General features: G+C 38.9%; 1 protein-coding gene across 26 annotated transcripts in view; it reads left to right on the top strand.

The window, feature by feature from the left end:
- LOC133486280 (neurexin-1a-like) overlaps positions 1 to 20,781 on the top strand; it is a 254,088-nt gene that overhangs the window by 131,115 nt on the left and 102,192 nt on the right. For 24 of the 26 annotated variants that reach the window (XR_009790980.1, XR_009790981.1, XM_061791209.1 and 21 more), the window contains 5 exons: positions 6,019 to 6,141; positions 7,515 to 7,896; positions 9,410 to 9,600; positions 9,915 to 10,088; positions 15,647 to 15,766. Coding sequence is in view for 24 of the 26 variants with exons in the window: in XM_061791209.1 (XP_061647193.1) it covers positions 6,019 to 6,141; positions 7,515 to 7,896; positions 9,410 to 9,600; positions 9,915 to 10,088; positions 15,647 to 15,766 (990 nt within the window). In the remaining 2 variants the exon portion in view is untranslated. Of the gene's footprint in view, positions 1 to 30; positions 6,142 to 7,514; positions 7,897 to 9,409; positions 9,601 to 9,914; positions 10,089 to 15,646; positions 15,767 to 20,781 lie in introns of those variants that run through there. The other 2 variants (XM_061791212.1, XM_061791211.1) reach the window with 2 other exon arrangements.

Raw genomic sequence — 20,781 nt, 5'->3', positions numbered from 1 at the left:
CTCTTCTCTGGGCATTCATGTAGCCTACCACCAGATTACTACTACCAGATTCCGAGCAGCCTTGTTTTATAAAAGACATTCTATTTCTTTTCTGCAGCCATTATAAATGACATTCAAAATTCCTCGTAAGCTGTATCTGACTTGCATCTTGCATTGCAATTATTATTAGAGGTTCATAAGATGTGAAAATGGAAGGTTGTAATAGATTTGGAACCATGAAATATTACGTTTCTATTGATATTTTCTAGTGCTATTTAAAAAATAAAAAATAAAAATCAAATTTTCAGTAATATTTCAGTGATATTCGACATGGATGAGGTCCTTGTCACATTTTTTTTCTTTTACTTAGACTCTAGTACGTCTAGCTGGATGTAAATTGAGGAGGTCATTCACGGCACATATACAGGAAATACAGAGTGTGGTTTTATTATTCTCATTAACTTGCCTCACAGAGCAGAAAGAAATGTTTGAAGTGGGAGGTGGAAAGAATAGATCATTGTCTTTGTGTGCGCACGTCTGTGAGTGTGTGTGCTTCAACAAAGAGGTAACGCTGCAATATTTTAGGAGGTAAATATCCCTGACATTTATTATTCAGGAACTGTGATGAATAAATTATTACATCTTTGGAGTCATAATCCATGACCTCTCTTCCTGTTTAATGATTCCAAGAGCTATACACACTATCAGTGTCATAGATAATAATGAATGAAATAAAATATCTTTCATAGAGCCAGTCCCCACAAATACTATACAGGGGTTTAATATGCTGTAAGTCAGTGTTCCGTATTCCGAAGGTCATGATGAGAAAGCGAGGCCTTACACATCCAATGCCCCCATGTCGCATCACGTGGAGTGACCTCTAGACATGCCTCAGAGAGCCAGCCACTCTTAACACCTTTCTAAATGCTGAATAGCAATGTTCATGCCTCCTGGATGCAGCCCTTGTTTGTGTATGCAAATGAAAAGCTCACAGCTCTAATTCCCCATTTCAACGCTTTAAAAGGTCATTCTTGGTTTATGATGATACTGTGAAGGCATAATGTGTGTGCACACAAAACCCTGGTAATTATTTTATGTTGATATTAGGACTGGTAGTAGTATTTTTTTTTTTTTTATGTAAAACAAAAATACCATGACAAGAGGACCTTTGGGGGGGATATTTGTAAAGTATCGCTGACGCTTTAAATAAGACAATCTGCTCCATGAAGTGTGTAGCTTTGTAGTGCACATCACAAAGTAAAAAAAGACTGAAGTAACATCCATAATGACTATTCAAGGAGAAACGACTGTTTAAATAAATAGAGGCACTAGGCGAATACAAATTGAAGATTTACAAAATTTTGGGTCTCAGGACATATGAAAAGAAGTTTGGGGAAAAAAACATGTTTAGTTCATGTTGAATTCAAAATTTTATCCATGTTTATTATTGTCTCTGTTATTTCCCACTCATGTTAATTAATGTGTAGTGTCAGGTCAGGCACTGTGGTTCTGGTCAGCTTGGTAGCTGAAAGATTTCAGCAGCAACTCAAAGAACACATCACTGTCAATTAGCGACCGAGGCTCCCTGGGGCTGCCGAGAGCTGTCTCGAGAAAACATTGCCACTTTGACTTAAACACTCATAACGTGTACTAAGCGACAACAAACTAAAACACATACTCTTCAGTTATCTGGCTACTGATGGACTCCTGGTTCCACCCTCCTCCAACATTACAGGGATAAATGTTGTTGTTTTCTAACTAGAGTGAAATGTTTTCAATGTTTACCTGACAACATATCTGTGTCACACATGGCTCTATATCACGATAAAGTGCGTTTGGGGTCCTCATCAGAAAATATTAAAACATTATGAAAATGTAGCAGACAAATGAAACTGAGGTCCTATTGTACAGTAAGTGACCAAACATTTGCAGACATACCAGTAAATTAGAGAGTAAGTCTCCTCATATGTGTTTGCTTCATTTTATGCCTATTTTTAAAATTATTTTATTGGCTCCCACACACATCTACCAATTAAAATGACAAATTTTTATCATTCATATTCTATTTTCATAATCATTATTGAACATTTTCTGGCATGGTGAACGACTAGTTAGCATATCTGCCTCACAGTTCTTAGGACCGGGGCTCATTCCCCGGCCCCGCCTGTGTGGAGTTTTCATGTTCTCCCTGTGCCTGCGTGGGTTTTCTCCGGGCGCTCCGGTTTCCTCCCACATCCCCAAAACATGTGTGGTTGGTTGATTGAAGACACTAAATTGCCTGTAGGTGTGAATGTGAGTCCAGATGGTTGTTTGTTTCTATGTGCCCTGCGATTGGCTGGCGACCGGTTCTGGGTGTGCCCCGCCTCCCGCCCGAAGATAGCTGGGATAGGCTCCAGCAGCCCGCGACCCTAGTGAGCATAAGCGGTAAAGAAAATGGATGGATGGATGGATTATTGAACATTTTGCACTGCACCGTGTCCATGAAATTGCTGTCCACCCTGTCATCATGGGGCAAATGCGTATTTTTGGCGTGTTTTTTTACATTACGATGAGCATGTTGACTTTCTGTAGTGGAGGCTGAAACAGTGGATAGTTGCAGAATAAATATTCACATTTCTATTTCATAATTTCATCATATTATAGGTGTAGTTGAATGTTGCGCAGCTTAACATGTCCACTCTGTCACTGCAAAATATAAGTTGATATAAAAACATTTTAGAATTTCTATATATATTTCAGGGCTCGAAGTTTACTGATTCCCGATTGCCCGTGGCAAGTTAAAAAATAGTCACGGGCAAGCTAACAAAACATACAACATTCTCGATCGGGCAAGCATATGAAAAAATATTATTGTCGTATGTAGGGATGTCACAATATTCACATTATCGCGAAATTAAAAGTGCCTCGGTATCGTCGTGGCCTTGTCTTGGCAGTAGAGTTTCACTTCCTCCTTTGAGTGTAAACGTATCCAATTGGACTTGTAACTCATGTTACCATGCATGTAAATCTAAAGAAATAAACTGATTGACTGACTGTCCCACGTGACCGCAGCATTGAGAGGAGTGCATCAGCGTTGCAACTTCTACGGCGTGCTATGCCCGTCAGAGCGTCACTTCACAATCGACTGGGCGAGATAAAGGCGCCTTGTTATTCACGCCGGCCTCTGTCCCAGCAAACGCAGACACACGGGTCGGGATCGCGTGCCGTGGACCTCCGCTTCGTGAAGCCTGCATCCTGGCTCGCAACGACCGCCACCGGGAAGCCCCGTGAGTCGCCTCTCCGTGTGTTGCCGCCAGCGCCGCTCCCGCTCCTCCGCCGAATTGTTTAAGCCTATTGTAACAGTAACACTCTTTAGTGGTGTACTATTGAGTCGAAAGTCATGGGTGGATGAACATCACACGGAGAGGAGATAACGATTCTAACTCCCGTTAAAACATATCCCTCCGCAATTACATTCCATTAGTCCCAAAAAGGAAATAATAAAATAGGTCGACTCCATATCATTGCAAAAATAAATCGTCTTACATACTGCAAGTAGGGCAAGGCCAAGTTAACTTTGAGCCCTGTATTTGTTAAACAGTACATAGCTCGCTAACTGAATCATGTTGCGGGGTTAAGGTGCACCAGATGCTCATTAAATGCTAACATAAGTCAAAAATGTCCACCTTGTCATTGTCCACCCTGTCAACATGCTCACCTACAGTACCTCATTAGCTGTGTGCATTTACATTGTCTGCTTCCAGTTTTTTCATTAAAAAAAAACATGTTGCAGCTTGGCCAATATGCATTTTTTACAGCCATAACAGCTACCTAATGCAATTAATATGAAATTCAATGGAAAGTCTCTACTTTTTGAGGTGAAATCAGGAAGTCTCAAAGGCCCCTTATGGTGACATACATTATATTGACTAACATGCCTGGTTAGTCAAAACAAACATGAGATTTCATGGCCTATTTTCCAACCACACGCTGGTGTAATAAACTTCAGCATTTTCTATTTTCTTTTCGAGTGCTAATTCAATTAAGAGAATTTACTGGACTGATTGGCCCTGTTTAATGACCTTTGCGTGACAAAACAATTTCACAATGCATTTCAGCATTTATCACACAAGTAGGTCACCTGGTGTTGCCCACTAAGCTACCAGGACAGGCTTTGATGTGTGCTTTTGACAGTAATCCAGCAGTTGCTGATTGGTCCACCTGAGTGAGTCGTGGTGTTGGGCCAGGCAGCACCAGCGTCTGGCTTGTCATTCTGCCAACCCGAGTTGATTGACTGGATAATCACATGTTCTCTTGCTGCCCTTGTGCCATACTTCTCTGCTGTTCCTTTGGGCACAGAAGTCAACGAGGCGGAAAAACATCGCTGTGGGTCCATCACTGCAGATAGATCACCATAAGTGAGGATCATTGGTGGCTGGAAGCTGCACGCACATTGGCCTATAATGTCAGTCCCACAACCACACAGTAAGACAGTGGATGCAGTGAGGGAATGTGGCGTAATGTAAAAGGCCTCTTTGCCCGCTTCGTTTTTTCTCCCCTTGGAGAGCAATAAGGGCAGAAAGATGGAAGACAAAGATCAAGTACACTTTCAAGTCCTAGTCTATTCCATTATTTCATATCTCTGGCCCTTAATCCTGCTCCAGTTTCAATCCTGCCCCTATGTTTAGTGCTTACAAAGCAGAACTGGGCCTCTAAGATTGAACGTGTCCCAGAACTTTGGCATCCGCACATTTGCATACGCATTGCATCAGTGGTTTAAAACTTGCTGAAGAAGAGAGAATAAATAGCTGTAGAGGAGTTGAAGAGCATGAACCTGGCACCTATCTAAAATAAGCCTCAGAGTGGGCAGAACCTTTTGAGATTTAATTCTGTCACAATGGGATATTGTCATCCTCATGTTTGGTTGTGTGGGCACAGCAGGAGAACGCTGGAGCGGCATCTATAAAAATTCCAAGATCTTTACATAGGTTGCGTGTTTCTCTCGTCAGACCAATTCAGGGCTTGTGTGATTTGTGAGTGGTAATTGCAGAGAGGATTCTTTCAGGCTTTATAATTTTCATGCACTTTGTCGTGCTGCTCTAATTTATCAGATTTTAAATTAGATTATGCTTGAGGTGTTTGCCACATTGAATCTATGTAACCTCTCAGTTACTCCAGTCACATAGATCATGCAGTATTTTCAGGATTGGCTGAAGGCATGAATCGGAGGACTGCAGTGTTATGTCAGTTAAATTATCACTGAGCATCAAAACACATCATGGTTGCACAATGTTCACACTGTACTTAATTAGCTTGCAACAAGCATCAGATACACGGTGCTGTGTTTCCAAAATGAACATTCTTATTTGTGACAGTGCTTATTGAAAATGGAACCACACTCTGTATTTTCTTGTATTTGATTTGACTGGATTTGGTGACAGCAACATTATTTTTGCTTTACATTTCCCATTTTACAACATAGTAAAATGGTTCTGTTAAACATTACTGTTATTGTATGACTATCTCTTTAATAAGTTATTTAATATCTCAAATTTAAGGGAAACTGAACAAATTAGGAATGCAAGGTGATGCCCAGTTGTGAGATGGAATATCTCATGATGGTCATCTGCTGCCACCTAGTGGTGTAATATAAATTAGTTGAATACAACAGTCTATCAGACACCAGAGACAAGCTACTTTATATTTGTCCCATTTCTTAAGTTTACTTAGTTACAACCACTAACAGAGCAGATTTACAGCAGAAAGGTATTAAAGTATGGCTTCTCGATTACCTTCTTTCTGCATGTGAAAATGGGAGTTTCTTGAACATTCTGATGTCTATCTTTTGTCTAATGCTGGAACGGCAAAGTGCAAGTCAGAATAATGTGTTTTCTATGGACCATTAACTATGTCAACCTTCATGTTTTCTGACTTTGCTGAAATAATGAATGTCCCTCTTTTCTTTTTCTTTTACCTTCTTCACTGTTTTCTGTACGGATTTCTGTAGTATATTCACCTCTCACGTGTATGTTTGTTAACCATTTTTGGGCTGTCCTGCAGGCAAAGGTCCAGAGACTATTTTTGCGGGTCAGAATCTGAACGATAATGAGTGGCACACAGTACGTGTGTTCAGGAGGGGAAAGACTTTGACACTGACTGTAGATGATCTGACACCAGTGGAAGGTACTTCTAAATTACCAAAAAGTAAACCTACAAACTTATTGTTGTTATTTCCCCCCCCCCCCCCCCCCTCCCCTGTCATTTATACAATTAAACCCAAAATGATTCACACCCTGGCCAACTTTCAAGTTAAAGTAAATTTTTATTTGGTGAATGGTATCTTAGCTGGAACTGACACAAGAAAGTGACAGTTTGTTTTACCATTGGACAAACATAAAATACTTGTTCCCTTTCCCTATACAGACATATCTAATGTTATGAATTTAGTTAATTAGAGTACTCTAGATAATGCTGGAATTTTCACCAAACTCTGAGAGAAATCCATCATTGTTTACTTCTTGTTCTCACTTCTGCATGTTGCATATACTGTAGCTTTGAGTCATCTTTATTTTATTGTCTTTATTTTCATTTTTAGGTTTAAAAAGATGGCATTGAAACAAGGTCAGAGAGAAACAGTCTCTAGTCTCTGAATGGCCTGTTCATTTTTCAATTTTGTTGTACCAATTACAAGTACAATTAGACATTTTTATTCTTCTTATTCATTCTTTGAATTAACAATGCAACCCCACCCCTCCCAATATATATATATATATATATATATTGGAATGTTCCAGAATCTTTGGTGCACAAGATTGCATTCCAACTTGAAAACATACATTCAATGTATAAAAATGCCCTTCTTGAATAATTTTGGGCTTAACTATATTTCAATACTTTTCTACAGTATTGTGTGATCTCTTGCAGAATACACCCAGTCAAGACACAGATTTTTATTTCTTTATTTTATTTTTTTACCAACACCAGTATTATTAAAAAGTCGAGCCAAGTTTGCTAATGTTTGGAAAACTGTAAAAGTATTTTAATTGATTGTCTTGGCATTTGTCCCGACCAACACGTTAGAGAATTAGTGGTTAGCATGTCTGCCTCACAGTCAAGAGGCTCTGGGTTTGAATCCCAGCTCAGGCCTTCCTGAGTGGAGTTTGCGTGTTCTCCACGTGCTTTCATCGGTTTTCTCTGGGCACTCCAACTTCCTTCCACATTAAAAAAAAAACATGCATGTTTGGTTAATTTATTGGCGACCAGTCGAGGGTGTACCGCGCCTCTCGCCCAAAATCCGTTGGGATAGGCTCCAGCTCACCTGCGACCCTCATTAGAGAAAATCGATGGATGGATGGATGGATTTGGTCCTAATCGTCCCAATAGTCTTGACAAAATATAAGACAATCAAAACAAGGCAATCTCAAGAATAGCTTGCTTGCGAATCTTGATAATTCTAACACACTTCTTCATGTATTTTGGACATTTTCGGGAAGTTGTGTAATTCTCCCACTGCCCCAGCAACACTACCTTTTCTTTTCCCATCTGTGCGATCAAAGGTCAAATGGCCGGTGACCACACCCAACTGGAGTTCCACAACATTGAGACCGGCATCGTGACGGAAAAGCGCTTCATGGCCATGGTGCCGTCCAATTTCATTGGTCATCTCCAAAGCCTCTCCTTCAATGGCATGGCCTATATAGACCTGTGTAAAAACGGCGACATCGACTACTGTGAACTCAACGCCATGATCGGCTTCAAGAACATCATTGCTGATCCTGTCACCTTCAAGTCGCGCTCCAGCTACGTCACCCTCACCGCTCTACAGGCGTACTACTCCATGCATCTTTTCTTTCAGTTTAAGACCACCTCCTCTGATGGCCTCATCCTCTATAACAGTGGGGATGGGAATGACTTCATTGTGGTGGAGCTGGTCAAAGGGTATGTTGAGACTGTATACTATTGTGAAACCACATTATCTCAGTTGTTTTTTTTTTGTTTTTGTTTTTTTTACACTTGTACTCTTGAAAATGTTCTTTCCAACTGAGTTGTAGAAGATATGATGTCACACTAATGGTGGAAGAGGTTTCTAGCGTATTTATCTTGGTGTCACTGTTTTATATCATCACAATAACCTGGCATTTGAACAGGGGTGTGTATACTTTTTATATCTACTGTATCTGAAATGTATTTTGGTAGCAAACCTTGTTTTTTTTTTCAGGTGCAATTTTCACATTGTATTTTTCTCTCCCTTTTATTCTTTGTCAGCGTGTCAGCAGCTGAAGAGACCTGCAAATACGAAACACTAAATGCTTACTATTAAGCTGCTTGTATAAGAATGAATGGTTCTTTTCATGAAAAAATTCATACTTCACAACAGTTTCTCAAGAAAATAAAATCCTTGACAGTTTTCACATTACTAAAGAACTTCATATTTCGTTCTTATCACCTTTATGCCAGAATTGTTATTGAGAGCTTTTGGCTATTAGTCTTCTTCCTTTTTTAATCCTCACAAAGGCACACAAGTACCCAACATAAAAAGAAATCAACTACCCAAGAGTGCATTTCTTAATGCTCAAATACAGCTATAGGATGACCTTCTTTCAAGTAAGGCCTGAAGTTATACAGGGTGATTGAAAAGTAACTCTCAATTTTAAAATACTTACAATTTATTCATATGTTTTAATATTTTTCTAAAGATTTTTGTGCATGTTCCATGATTAAAGGAGCAAGTCTATTCAAACAAACCAACGACTTTGGAAGAACTTGAAGGCCGAATACGAGAAGTTATGTCTTCCATCCCACAAGTGTTCCTTGTGAAATCAGTTAATGCGGTTCCCAGGCGGCTTGAGAAACTGGTGGCTAATGCTGGCGCTCATATCGAATTTGAAATAAAACTCCATGCAATATACTTTCTTCTCATGTTCATTTCTTGTAAGAATTATAGTTCAGAAATAAATTACTTAAGTACTTAAAAATAGGGAGTTACTTTTCAATCACCCGGTACATAATATTCTGCTTGGAGAAACATTAAAAAGTGTTCTTTAAAAAAAAAAAAAAAAAAAAAAGATTTTTTATTAAATTGATCATATAAATTGTGAACTGCTCTTAAAGTACAGAATTAAAGATTGGTTGTTGATCAGAGCCAAGAGCCTTTGTTAATTCTGCAGACTGACAATAATTTTTCTATTTTTGTTATGCATACGCACTAATGCGTCATTAGTGCGTATGCAGAAGTAAAATAAAATGAATGAATAAACAAAAACAAAACATGCACTCCAGGAACATGCACACACCATTGCTCCAGTTTTAAGAGAGGTTAATAGAAGATTATAAAACTTCAGCATGATGTTTTGTTATTGTGACATTCAATTTTGATGATCATTTGTTCAGGTCTTTTAGTTTTCTGTTCATGATTAAACATAGTAAATGGTCTTTCGCTGTCTGATTGTAGATACCTGCATTATGTGTCAGACCTGGGAAATGGAGCCCATTTGATTAAAGGAAACTCCAACAAGCCTCTCAATGACAACAATTGGCACAGTGTCATCATCTCCAGGGATGCCAACAACCTCCACACTGTCAAGATTGATACCAAGATTACCACCCAGACCACCACAGGGGCCAAAAACCTGGATTTAAAGGGTATGTACAATCTGCTGTACCGAGTGTTAAAATGACATCATCGTCACGTGTGTATTGTTATCTGATGACAAAACTGAAATCAACTAATATGAGTTGAATTTACATTTAAAACAGCTACATTAAAAAATTACCAAGTCAACATCATGCAAGAAATCTACAAAAGAATGATCGTAACAAGTAAACAAATAAAACGATGATGAGATTTTTTTATTCATGCCCAATGTAGCAGTCTTTTTCGCCCCTACTGTCTACTTTATAGTGCAATTACCATATCTTTCCACGAGGGGTAAGTATTGTATTTTTCCCTCATTCAGGTAACCTTTATATTGGTGGAGTGACCAAGGAGATGTACAAGGAACTTCCCAAACTGGTGCATGCCAAAGAGGGCTTTCAAGGTTGTTTGGCATCAGTGGATCTGAATGGCCGTCTCCCTGACTTGATGTCAGATGCGTTGGACTGTGTGGGGCAAATCGAAAGGGGATGTGAAGGTGAGGTTTGAGTTAAATTGAGTTTTGAGCTTCCTGATAGTTTTTAGAATTGTCATGCCAGCAGAACTATATGGCGGAGTAAAAATCAATCTGCAGCATATGCCGAAACTTTTGAGTATTTTTTTGTTTTGTTTTTAACGCTCTACAATGCTCAACTGATTCCTTACATTTTGTCCAAGAAAGAGCCAATGTTATTTGAAATGATCTGCGGTATCTAAAGTCAACCGGCACTGACCATCAGTCAGAATTTCCAACTGGTCATCTATAAACCTGTGGGAATTAATTTGCTAAGAATCATATTTATTTTTTTAGTTATATCTGATCCAAGATGGTTGAAGTATCTTGGGTCACGGTTTTGCTGTTTTTACTCTTCTGTTGTCCAGTTGTTGTTGTTTTAAATACTTCCATTTCAATTCTATTCTATGGAAAACAAAAGGAGTATTTGGACCACAGTGAAATGAAACAAAAAACATCTATTATTGTAAGAAGTCTGTCAGAAAGGTTCCAGGACCGGTGTCACAAAACATGTACGTATTTCAAACCAAAAGTACAAACTGCAAGCTTCCCCTTTAGTGCGGGCCAGACGATCAACCGGCACGTCTCCAAAGTAATCCTGCAACATTTTCTTCGTTCAGTGTGCGAGACGAGGCGAAAGTTGTGGCTGGACAACTCGTGGCTGCTGCACCATGACAGTCCGACAGTTACAGCCTGAGAACCATCTTGCCATCTTGAAGCAACCTCCTTACTCACCTGACTCGGCACCGCTTGATTCCCCCCCCCCCCCCCCCCCCCCCTCTTTCTCAAGCTCAAGGGGTCATCAAGGGACCCATTTTGAAGACATGGACGACATCAAGATGGCAGTGACTATGGAATTGCTGAGAATCCTGGAAGAATCCTGACAGGTGTGCATGAAGGCATGGCAGCGAAGGATGGGAAAGTACATTAGACTCCAAGGGAATAACTTAGAAGGGTAGTTTGAATTTAAAATATAGCTTTTGTGACATCAGTCCTGAAATTATTCTGACACACCTTGTATGAGACAGCGTCTCTCAGTGTCGTTTCTTTTTAGTGTGGGCCAACTGCTCAAGTTGTAAATCATTTGGATCCAACTTTTGTATCATTGAGGGACCATCGATTTCACTCTAGCTGCATCCAAGGTACCATTAATTTTGACTACTAATACTTTTCTGCCAAAACAGCCTGCTGACGAAACTGAACTGGAGTACCTTCAGAACAATTGTTTCAGTTGTTGGATTGCTGCTAGCATACTACTATTTAAAAACAAGAAGCTGGATTTTGTCCCTTTGGTTGCAATAGTTTTATGTATTTTAATGTAAAGAGGTTTGACTCAAACTACTGCACACAATGAATGTGTTTGTTTAAATTGAAGTAAATGTTTAGCGGTGAGTATAGTTTTGATTCATTTAATTTGGGGAAAAAGCCTCCACTCTTCTACTTAACCCTCCACATCCCTCTTTTCCTTCTTTCATACTTTGCACAGGTGCAAAGAGAAAGTGAGAGACATGATCTGGCTGGATTTTGGGGATTGTGGTGTTTGTTTACATTCCTGATGTTGACAGCACAGGATCACTGCTAAACGAACTGCTCCTTTCCCATGCTTACACTTGCCTACTCCCTCTCTGAAAGACCAAAACACACACACTCCTTAAAACTCCCAGTTAAACAGAAATTGACACCCAAATAATGATTACTTGGATTCTTCATCATTCATTATGCAGATGATTTAGCAATAAGTATTTTTGTCCCCCATTCCCATCCCTCGTGGGGATGTACAGTATTTCCTCATTATCTACAGTATTTTATTGTCTCTGTGACATAATACAAATATGTAATTGCTTCTGATTGTTATCAATCAGCCGGCACGGTGGGCGACTGGTTAGCACATCTGCCTCACAGTTCTGGGGACCAGGGTTCAAATCCCGGCCGCACCTGTGTGGAGTTTGCATGTTTTCCCTGTGTCTGCGTGGGTTTTCTCCGGGCACACCGGTTTCCTCCCACATCCCAAAAACATGCGTGGTGGGTTGATTGAAGACTCTAAGTTGCCCGTAGGTGTGAATGTGAGCACGAATGTTTGTTCGCTTCTATGTGCCTTGCGATTGGCAGGCGACCGGTTCAGGGTGTACCCCGCCTCCCGCCCGAAGATAGCTGGGACAGGCTCCAGCGGCCCGCAACCCTAGTGAGGATAAGCGGTGAAGAAGATGGATGGATGGATGTTATCAATCACACACTCGCTCACACACTGCAGTGTTTATGCTGAGACACCCACACTGCTAACTCGTACCATGAATAGCATGTGATATGAATAAATGCAGTAAGCTTTCTGTACAAATGCATCAAGCACTGACACTTTACCATGAGCAATTGCTAATTTCATTTGGCTATAATGTGATTATTCTCTCAGCCATATTTGAACTGTTACTGCTATTTCCAATTCCATCGCCATTTCGTTTTGCACTGTGCACGCTTACTGGATCTGAGAGTTTGCCAGAAGCAATCATTGTGAATTATGGATGAAACCTTTGTTGCATTCATGATTAGCATGAGCACCGCATCCAAAGATAATATTGGATTTACTTTTCGGCATCAGTCACCTAGTTTAATTTCACAATTCATCCACTCCTCTCAATTGAGTTTACAATTTATGATCTTTTTATGATTCAACATTACAAATGTAATCAAATTCAGCACCCTTTGTGGTTGTGACAAATTTGTTGTGCTCTTTATGCCACACAAATTCAATGGTTACTTTCAATGAACGCTGTTTGTATTTGTTTGATTGCTTATTGCAGTGTGGTTAAAGCCTATCTTCATGAATGTTTTTAGAGTTTGGCTTACCCCAACATCCATTGATTGTGCATCCCTCCTTTTGGGTGATTCATACACCCACTTCATCTACACTTGCTCTCTCTCCACCTTCCAGAGTTATTCCACTTTTGACATCCTTATGTTTTACTAACCGTTGCTATACTTTGCCTCTTCCTCTTCTACCATTTTGCTGTCAAAAGTTGCATTGATGAAAGCTGATTTGCAAGGTAGATACAGTAATTTTTTTAATACGACGTTTGATATCCTTCCCTTCTTTGCGTCGGCAATGCTTCCTTGCCCCCACTTCTCGAAAGACACACATATCACATTTCCCTGGGTGAGATGACTGCCACATTTCCCTTTCACCTTCCCAGTGTACTGTACATCATGGGCTTTAGTCCCACTGGAATACAAGGATCATCCCCTTTTGATACATTTAATTTTAATTTACTGCATTAATTTTAAATTCATCATCCACTCTGCTGTTGTTGTTGCACTCTACACAGAACAAAACCAAACACCTGCAGGCATGCAAGGAGGGATTTCACGGTGATCGTCTTGGAGTGTATAGCCTATACATCGATGTGCCTCACTTTTTGATTTGCAATAGCAAGCAACAGCGCTTAAAACAATTATTAGACCACCACTCATATTTGTACCACAGCCGCCAGAAATTAACATCATTGGTAATTACCAGTCATTTTTCTTTGTTTTTTTTTTCAATGGTGAATACATCAGTGTGCAGAAGCTTTTGAACCAAAATGATATTGTTATGCAACAATATAGTAATTATTCTTATAATTTTTTAATTAAAAAAAACAGAAAACTAGAAATACATTATTTCTTAGTTAAGATTTCAGAAAATACTGTAATTATTTACTTGCATTCCAGAAAGAAATATTTTAGTGGCAAATGGTATGCTTGATTAATTTCTGACTTCTCAGATAAACCCAGTAAGCCAGCTCAGTTTATTGAATTCAATTTGAAATTCCTCTTTCCTGTTCAAAATGCTGAAAAGTTAAAAGCTCACTGAAATTGAAAGTGTTTTCATTAAAGTATTTCATGCCAAATGATCTCTTCTTGTGGTCTAATAAATGTGTTAAGTACTGCAATATGTTGTTCACATTGGACAAAAGAATGTTTTGTTTCTTTCTTTGAGTCTTCTTCTTTTTGGTTCACACAGTGCTGTTTGCATGCCTTAACCTGTCATAAAATTACGTTATGTTCTACTTGAACCCTCATAACAAGATCTCTTACATCAAAATTCACACATTCTTTTTTTTTATTATTATTATTTTCACGGTATTGTTTAATAATGTCATTTTACGGTACCGTTTAATATATAATTTTTGATTCTAGATTGTTTTAGGATCACTAGTATGCGAATTCTATTAGGGTCACACCAAGCATACTATGAGAACAAAGCTGAAATGTACTGAGTTTTAAAGTTGTACGTACTCATGCAAGCATTTTTTTTTAATAGTGAGATAATACTATGAGAAGAAAGCTGAAATATTTCAACTTATAACGTTGTTATGTTCCAAACATTCTTTTTATATTACGAGATAAGAACTGTAAATACAAGAGAGTAAAGTCAGAGTATTAAGGGAATTGAAGTCTTACAATGAGGATTGCTGATGATCTTATGAAGATACAATTTAATTTTGCAGGCAGTTAAACATATCAACGTTTTATGGCACAATGCATCAGCATCACAAATTTAATAAAATGTTCTCAACATTTCTGTCCATCCAACTACAAATGCATTGACCAGAGTTGACTCTTATGGGGTTTGTTCATTCATTTTTCAGGATTTCATGATATGGCAGGCAGGTTTTAAGAAAGAGACAGCGACTGCTAGTCTCAGCGCTATTTTAGGTTCCTACGTAAATTTTAACATTCACTTGTCCAAATTCAGACTTCTTATAACATTGCTCATGTTTCTTCTATTGTCAAGATCAAATTGCACCACTATCACAGTGCATTCAAAAACATTTGACCAAATAGTCATTTGAATATGAACTAAAATGAATTTTTAATTGTTAATATGTGTATGCCATAATTCAATGTCCAATCTTTTAACATGTTGAACTAGCTACCGTAATATAGTGAGCAGGAGAGCAGCATCAATAAGTTTGTACTTGTCGAATGTCATTGGATTCACTTGAATAACTTCCACAATCATCCATAGTAACCCTTACCATCTTGATGTCCTTTCAGAAATTCAGCACACAGCTACATGCTTGGCTCAACTTGTACCTGTACAAAATGTAGACTTAAAGGAGAATTCATTGACTTGATGAAGGCACAAATAACAGCAAATCGCCATCACGTCATTGAAGAACGATCTTTTTCAACACAGTAGCACATGAAAATCATAATAATACTGATAGGCAGTTTACTTTGATCACACAAATTCTGTTTAACATTTTGATTCTGCCTCCACGCATTCAACAGGTATGTAAATTGTAACTACAGTATGTACATTACAAAAGTGTGATGTTCGTCTCTGCTGAATGCTTTTAAAAATGTTTGACCTGTCATGCAGTTGACAGTTTTTAAATACATTAATCAAAATATGCTCTTTGTGTGTTGGCACAGTAAATTTTTTTTATCTGTGTGTGTCACTTTTGTAGGAGGATAGTTATTTTTGTGACATTTTCCCTGTAAAGTGAAATGATGCAAGTAATGTTGGTGGGCTCACTGTGTGTTGTACTTCTCTCCATGCTCAGGCCCCAGCACCACATGCCAGGAAGACTCATGTGCCAACCAGGGTGTCTGTCTTCAACAGTGGGAGGGCTTCAGCTGTGATTGCAGCATGACGACGTTCGGTGGCCCGTTGTGTAATGACGGTAGGAGTCCAGAAATCCTTAAAATCAGTTCCTGGTTTTTTTCTGCAGACACACTGGATAAAAAATCAAAATAAAATCGATGCTATTTCAGATTCACGTAGCGGTATTTGTCCTGTCTCCCCCATCACTACTGTACGTCCCAACTTCTTGAACAGAATGGTGTGATCCATTGATGAGTTTAGTCAGACGGCTGTTTTGTGTCCCACATGAACCTGTTTGTTGTATGTCAACAGCATATTATGTATTTTTACGTACTATTGTCACACCATTTTTGTCCTCGACCGGCTTTGGGTCAGCTTTAAATCTTTGATTTTCTTGCACTAGAGGCTGACATTTTTCGGCATTCCCACCGCGTCCCTGTCCCGGGGAAGTGAATTTCACCTTCAATCACGGGATCGGGCAGGAGCGGGAGCGAAGGTCGTTGCGAGCGGGAAATATGAAAACAAAGTCAGCAGGAATGGACGGGAGTGTAAATCATGATGGTGGGAGTTGGCGGGAGTGAAATCATGATGCAGTTATATTTTATTTTATGTTTAATTCAATAGATATTTGAACATTTCCCATCAGCATCAAGCTAAACATTGCTAAACTAAGTGACTAATACGGCTTTTGTTAATAAATGTATGCTTTGTTTCTTAATCATTCCGGTAATTCATTGTATTTATTATGGTGACGAAAACAGACATGGACCGCATATTTTATACCGAGGAAGAAAAATGGAGCAGGATTGGGATTTTAAAAAGTGGGGCGGATGGGGGAATGGGAGTGGGATTCTGTAAAAGTTTAGTTTGAGATTGCTTTTGGGATCAATCTCTGTGGTATTTTTTTCAAAAATTTGGGATTGGTGAGATTTTTTTTTTGAAAGTTTCTGGATTTGGCAGGAATTTTTTTAAACACTCGAGATTGGAAGGGATGGGCGCAATCTCTGCGGGACGGAGTGGGATTTTTCTTTAAACACTCAGTTGGGATTGGGAGGAAGGGGGAACAACCTCTGTGGGAGTGGGAGGGAGCGGGAGTCAACATCCACTCCATTACTGCAATCCCGTGTTAGTCTCTATCTTGAAGACCTTTGTCATTTGTCACATTGATGGCTGATTTACTGTTAAATTATCATGGTTATGGCCACCTTTTTGCCACCTTACTTTCTTTAGGACAAATGCATGGGGGCTTTCAATGGGTCTCCATTCTCTTTTGCACCACTTAACAGTAGGTTGAATAAGCAAAGTTCTGAGGGGCAATCAAGACAGAAGAAGAACTGGGCATTTTATAGATGAGATTTGTGTTTATACCACTCTGATGACAACATTATTATTATTATTATTTTTGCCGTATTTAAGTACACATAGTTGCATGGATCTTCTCCTATTTGTAACACTAAAAGGACTCTTCTGCTCATGAGATTCTTGGTTTTTATGCTTGTCTCGCTCTCCCTTTACAGTCACTTGACTGTCTTGGCTCAAGAAAGAGCAAATGTGATCATGAACGCCTTGTGACCCTTCTTTATGCATTAAAAGAAGGCAAAAGTCGCATTATACTTTGGTTTTCTAGTTATATACAGTATATAAATATATACATCGTGAAAGGTCATTTACAGCAATGGGAGCAGACGGGCTCACCGGATGTACGAGTATATTACATTTGGACTAAAAGACTGCCTGCTAAGCCTTGTTACTGTAGCCAGACACATTGTTCCTGCAGACCTAATAAAACAATAGCCCAGCTCAATATCGTGGCCCATGGGATGCAATATCCAGTACAAAGAAATGCTTTCCTAGAACTGTGATGAACTTGAGTTAGTGGAATAAATATGCGAGTCAACTTCTCTCTGCCCAGGAAAATCTAAGTGTGAGAAATGAAGCTGAAGTTTTATCTGTGTTGATGGATTGTCTTAGGGTTGGTATGGGGGCCCAGAAGAAAAATGAGAAACCGTTTCTGGAGGAAATGTCGTTTTTTTTACTTTTGTTTGAAAGAGCAGACAATTTAGAACACAGCAATGGGTTCAGCGAAAGTAAGTTACATGTGGAGTTTATTGAATTATCTCAAATGTAGCCTTAGTACCTTACCTCCTGCCTCGATATCATTAGCATGCTATGAAATCGCTACCCAGTATTGTACCTACAAAACATAATAAACCTTACTCAAACTGTGCGATTAATTATGCTGTCGGCATAGCTCCAAGATGGCAGCATGTATTTACAACACCCTATTAACATTTACAGCCACTCTGTAATGTAAATCCTGGTATACACCCTGCTTTTGTGGATATTTGTAGTTGTAAGAGCATGTATCAGCATTCATTTTGGAGAAATGGAGACAATAATAAATCTACTTGGTCTGGGTGTTTAGTCAACCTTTGGCTTGGTGAATAAAAGTAAAAATGATCACGTCAAAGACTTGTAGTACTAGGAGTCTGACACAGGTTTCCTTATGTTTGTGGTTTGAGGTCTGAAGTTGTTTAGCCCTGCACAACTAAGACAAACAAAAAACAATCAGATGATCAGCCAAAAGAACAACATGGTCAAGATCTGGTTTGAGGGATGATATTTTCTGTTGTTGGTCTTTTCAGTTCTTTTGGACTTTTGAAATCCCATTTTAAAAGTAGCCAGTGTTTGTGTTTGTTTGTTTGCGTGCAAGCATCATTGGTTTGTGGGAGGGTTAGATGTCCAGTCTAGACCTCCTCAGGGAGTTTGCCCGCAGTGGTCAAGCATCTGAAGGTAATATTTAAAGACAAACAGAACAGTGTTTGCTGTTGAGCTTAAGTGGGTCGAGAAAAGGCGATTGAATCGAGTCCGCCTGAGCCTCACGCAACTTTTGCCTCGCTTGGTTGCTCATTCACCCTTTCCTGTATTCCAAGCTATTAGTGCCATGTCAATATTGTAGCAACAATGCCGGTAGTGCAGTCATATCTCCATTGTATCTGCCCGCGGGGGAAAAACAGGGCTTACTTCTTTGATTTCTAAAGTGTCTGACCCAGTGCATACTCAGTACAAGTAGTATCTTAATATCTTGAGAATAGTCTGGACCTTGGTTTGGTTTCGACTGTCTGACATTGTCCAGGGTTAGATTTATCTTTAACACGTGCACAGTGAAAGGACCATGGGACTTTTATGACATGATTTCCAGTGCATACTTAACAACACACATTCACTTCTAACCAAATTAGTAATTAATCAAATAATCAAACATTAAGATTCAATATAAAGGCTGGTACCTTTCAGTGTCTTCACACTCCAAAAGAAAGTAAAGGACATATACAACATATGTAGGTACATATCTCAAAAAAAACATGTGAAACTAATAATAATACATCTTGTGCAGTTATTTTGGAAGAAGGAATGTAATTAGTAAAAAAAATGAACTTTACTGAATTGCAAGAAGAAAATGCACTGATTGGATTTTGGTGTCAATCTGGATAAAAATGCAGGCACAGGGATGTATTCTCAACATTTAACATCAAACCACCACATAATGATCAAATAAAACGAATCTCATAATTATCACAATGATTATACCGTAATTACAGATATTGCACTCCGCTAAGATTTTTGCTCATTTATTCCATTAGTTGAAAGAAATGCTGGCATCAATGATTTCCCTAGCACTCATGAAATAATATTGTAAAGACTTTAGAGAACCCATGAAATTGTATTGTAAGGACTATTAAGTACTTATGGTTTAGAAAGTCAATATGTTTGCTGTTGTTAAGGTTAAAGTAGTTAAAGTAGGGCACTTGGGTTTCATTGAAGACATAGATAAAGACAAGCAAGTGCTTACCCTAGCATGCAGGCAATAAAGCGGTCAATAGAATACAATGGACGGATTAAACCACTTAGTTTGTTTCAAGGGGATAACCAGGGCATCTCTGTGGCCAGGGGGCATTTGAGGCAATCTGCTGTCACAACAAAAAATATTCTCTTTACCCTGCACGTGGCCCTATTTTATTGCATACACCAGAAAATATTTGTATTGAACGCTTGCCCTGTTTTTTTTTACCAATTGTGCAACATATAACAGAGCCCTATACCTCTGCTTATTCACTTTAGCACCTACCTCATTTCTGTAGTCACATGCCTGCAAGAAATACAACCCAGCCAACAAGCATTCTTCATTAGAGTTTAACTATTGTTGAGGGTATCATAATTTTATATCAGTATAATGAATCTTGTAGCGTTTGGCTGATTAATATTTAATTGGATTGTTACTGAAACAATAATGCAGCATGTGTGGGCCTTATTATTGATTTCATAACCTCTACCACCATCACATCACACCTAAGCTCCAAATCAATTGTAGCTACACAGCACAATTATTTTCAAATCTTTCCTCATGCATGATGATGATGATGACGGAGATCATCGCTTTAAATGGGTTTCTGTGTCAGATCGGTGACTTAGACTGTTGGCACAGAAACCAGACATAGACAGCTTCTTCCTTGTGAAAGCTTTGTGGCTGCTGTAACCTTTCCCCAAGTTTTTATCAGAAGCATTATAATAATTAACCTGTTTTAGCTGACCTAGTAAATACTTAAAATTGTGTTTTTGAATGATGGTAAAGCACCGAATATTGAATTTAAGTGTATATAATGCATCTGTTCTTTTGTGATGCCACAATTGCTGTCTTGCTGGTGTTTGCATAGACTACACTGTATAATTGCATGTGTTCCTTTCCTTGTACTGCTGTGCACTGGTGACTTACTTCATCATTAAATATCCAGTTGTTACTCCGCAACCCAAGGCTAATTAAGATGTTGACAGAGAATGTTTTTAACTACCCTGCTGGGTGTTACACGCAGTGTTTCACACTTCAGTCAATTAAACATCTCACTCAACATAAATATTACACTTGGCAACACTGCACCAAAAACTGCACCATTGTGGCTGTGTCTTTCAAGGATACTTTATTTGGTGAAAGCAGTCTGCAAACAAGGCAGTGTTCCATGTCCTTTGAGAAGTTGCATACAGGGCAATGATTTAAAATTCAGTTCATTATTTTTATTGGTCAGCAGGATTACACAA

This window comes from Phyllopteryx taeniolatus, chromosome 11 (assembly GCF_024500385.1).
Source record: "Phyllopteryx taeniolatus isolate TA_2022b chromosome 11, UOR_Ptae_1.2, whole genome shotgun sequence".
Classification (NCBI taxonomy): Eukaryota; Metazoa; Chordata; class Actinopteri; order Syngnathiformes; family Syngnathidae; genus Phyllopteryx; species Phyllopteryx taeniolatus.
The sequence above is the reverse complement of the archived record's forward strand: the minus strand, read 5'-3'. Positions and strand labels throughout refer to the sequence as shown.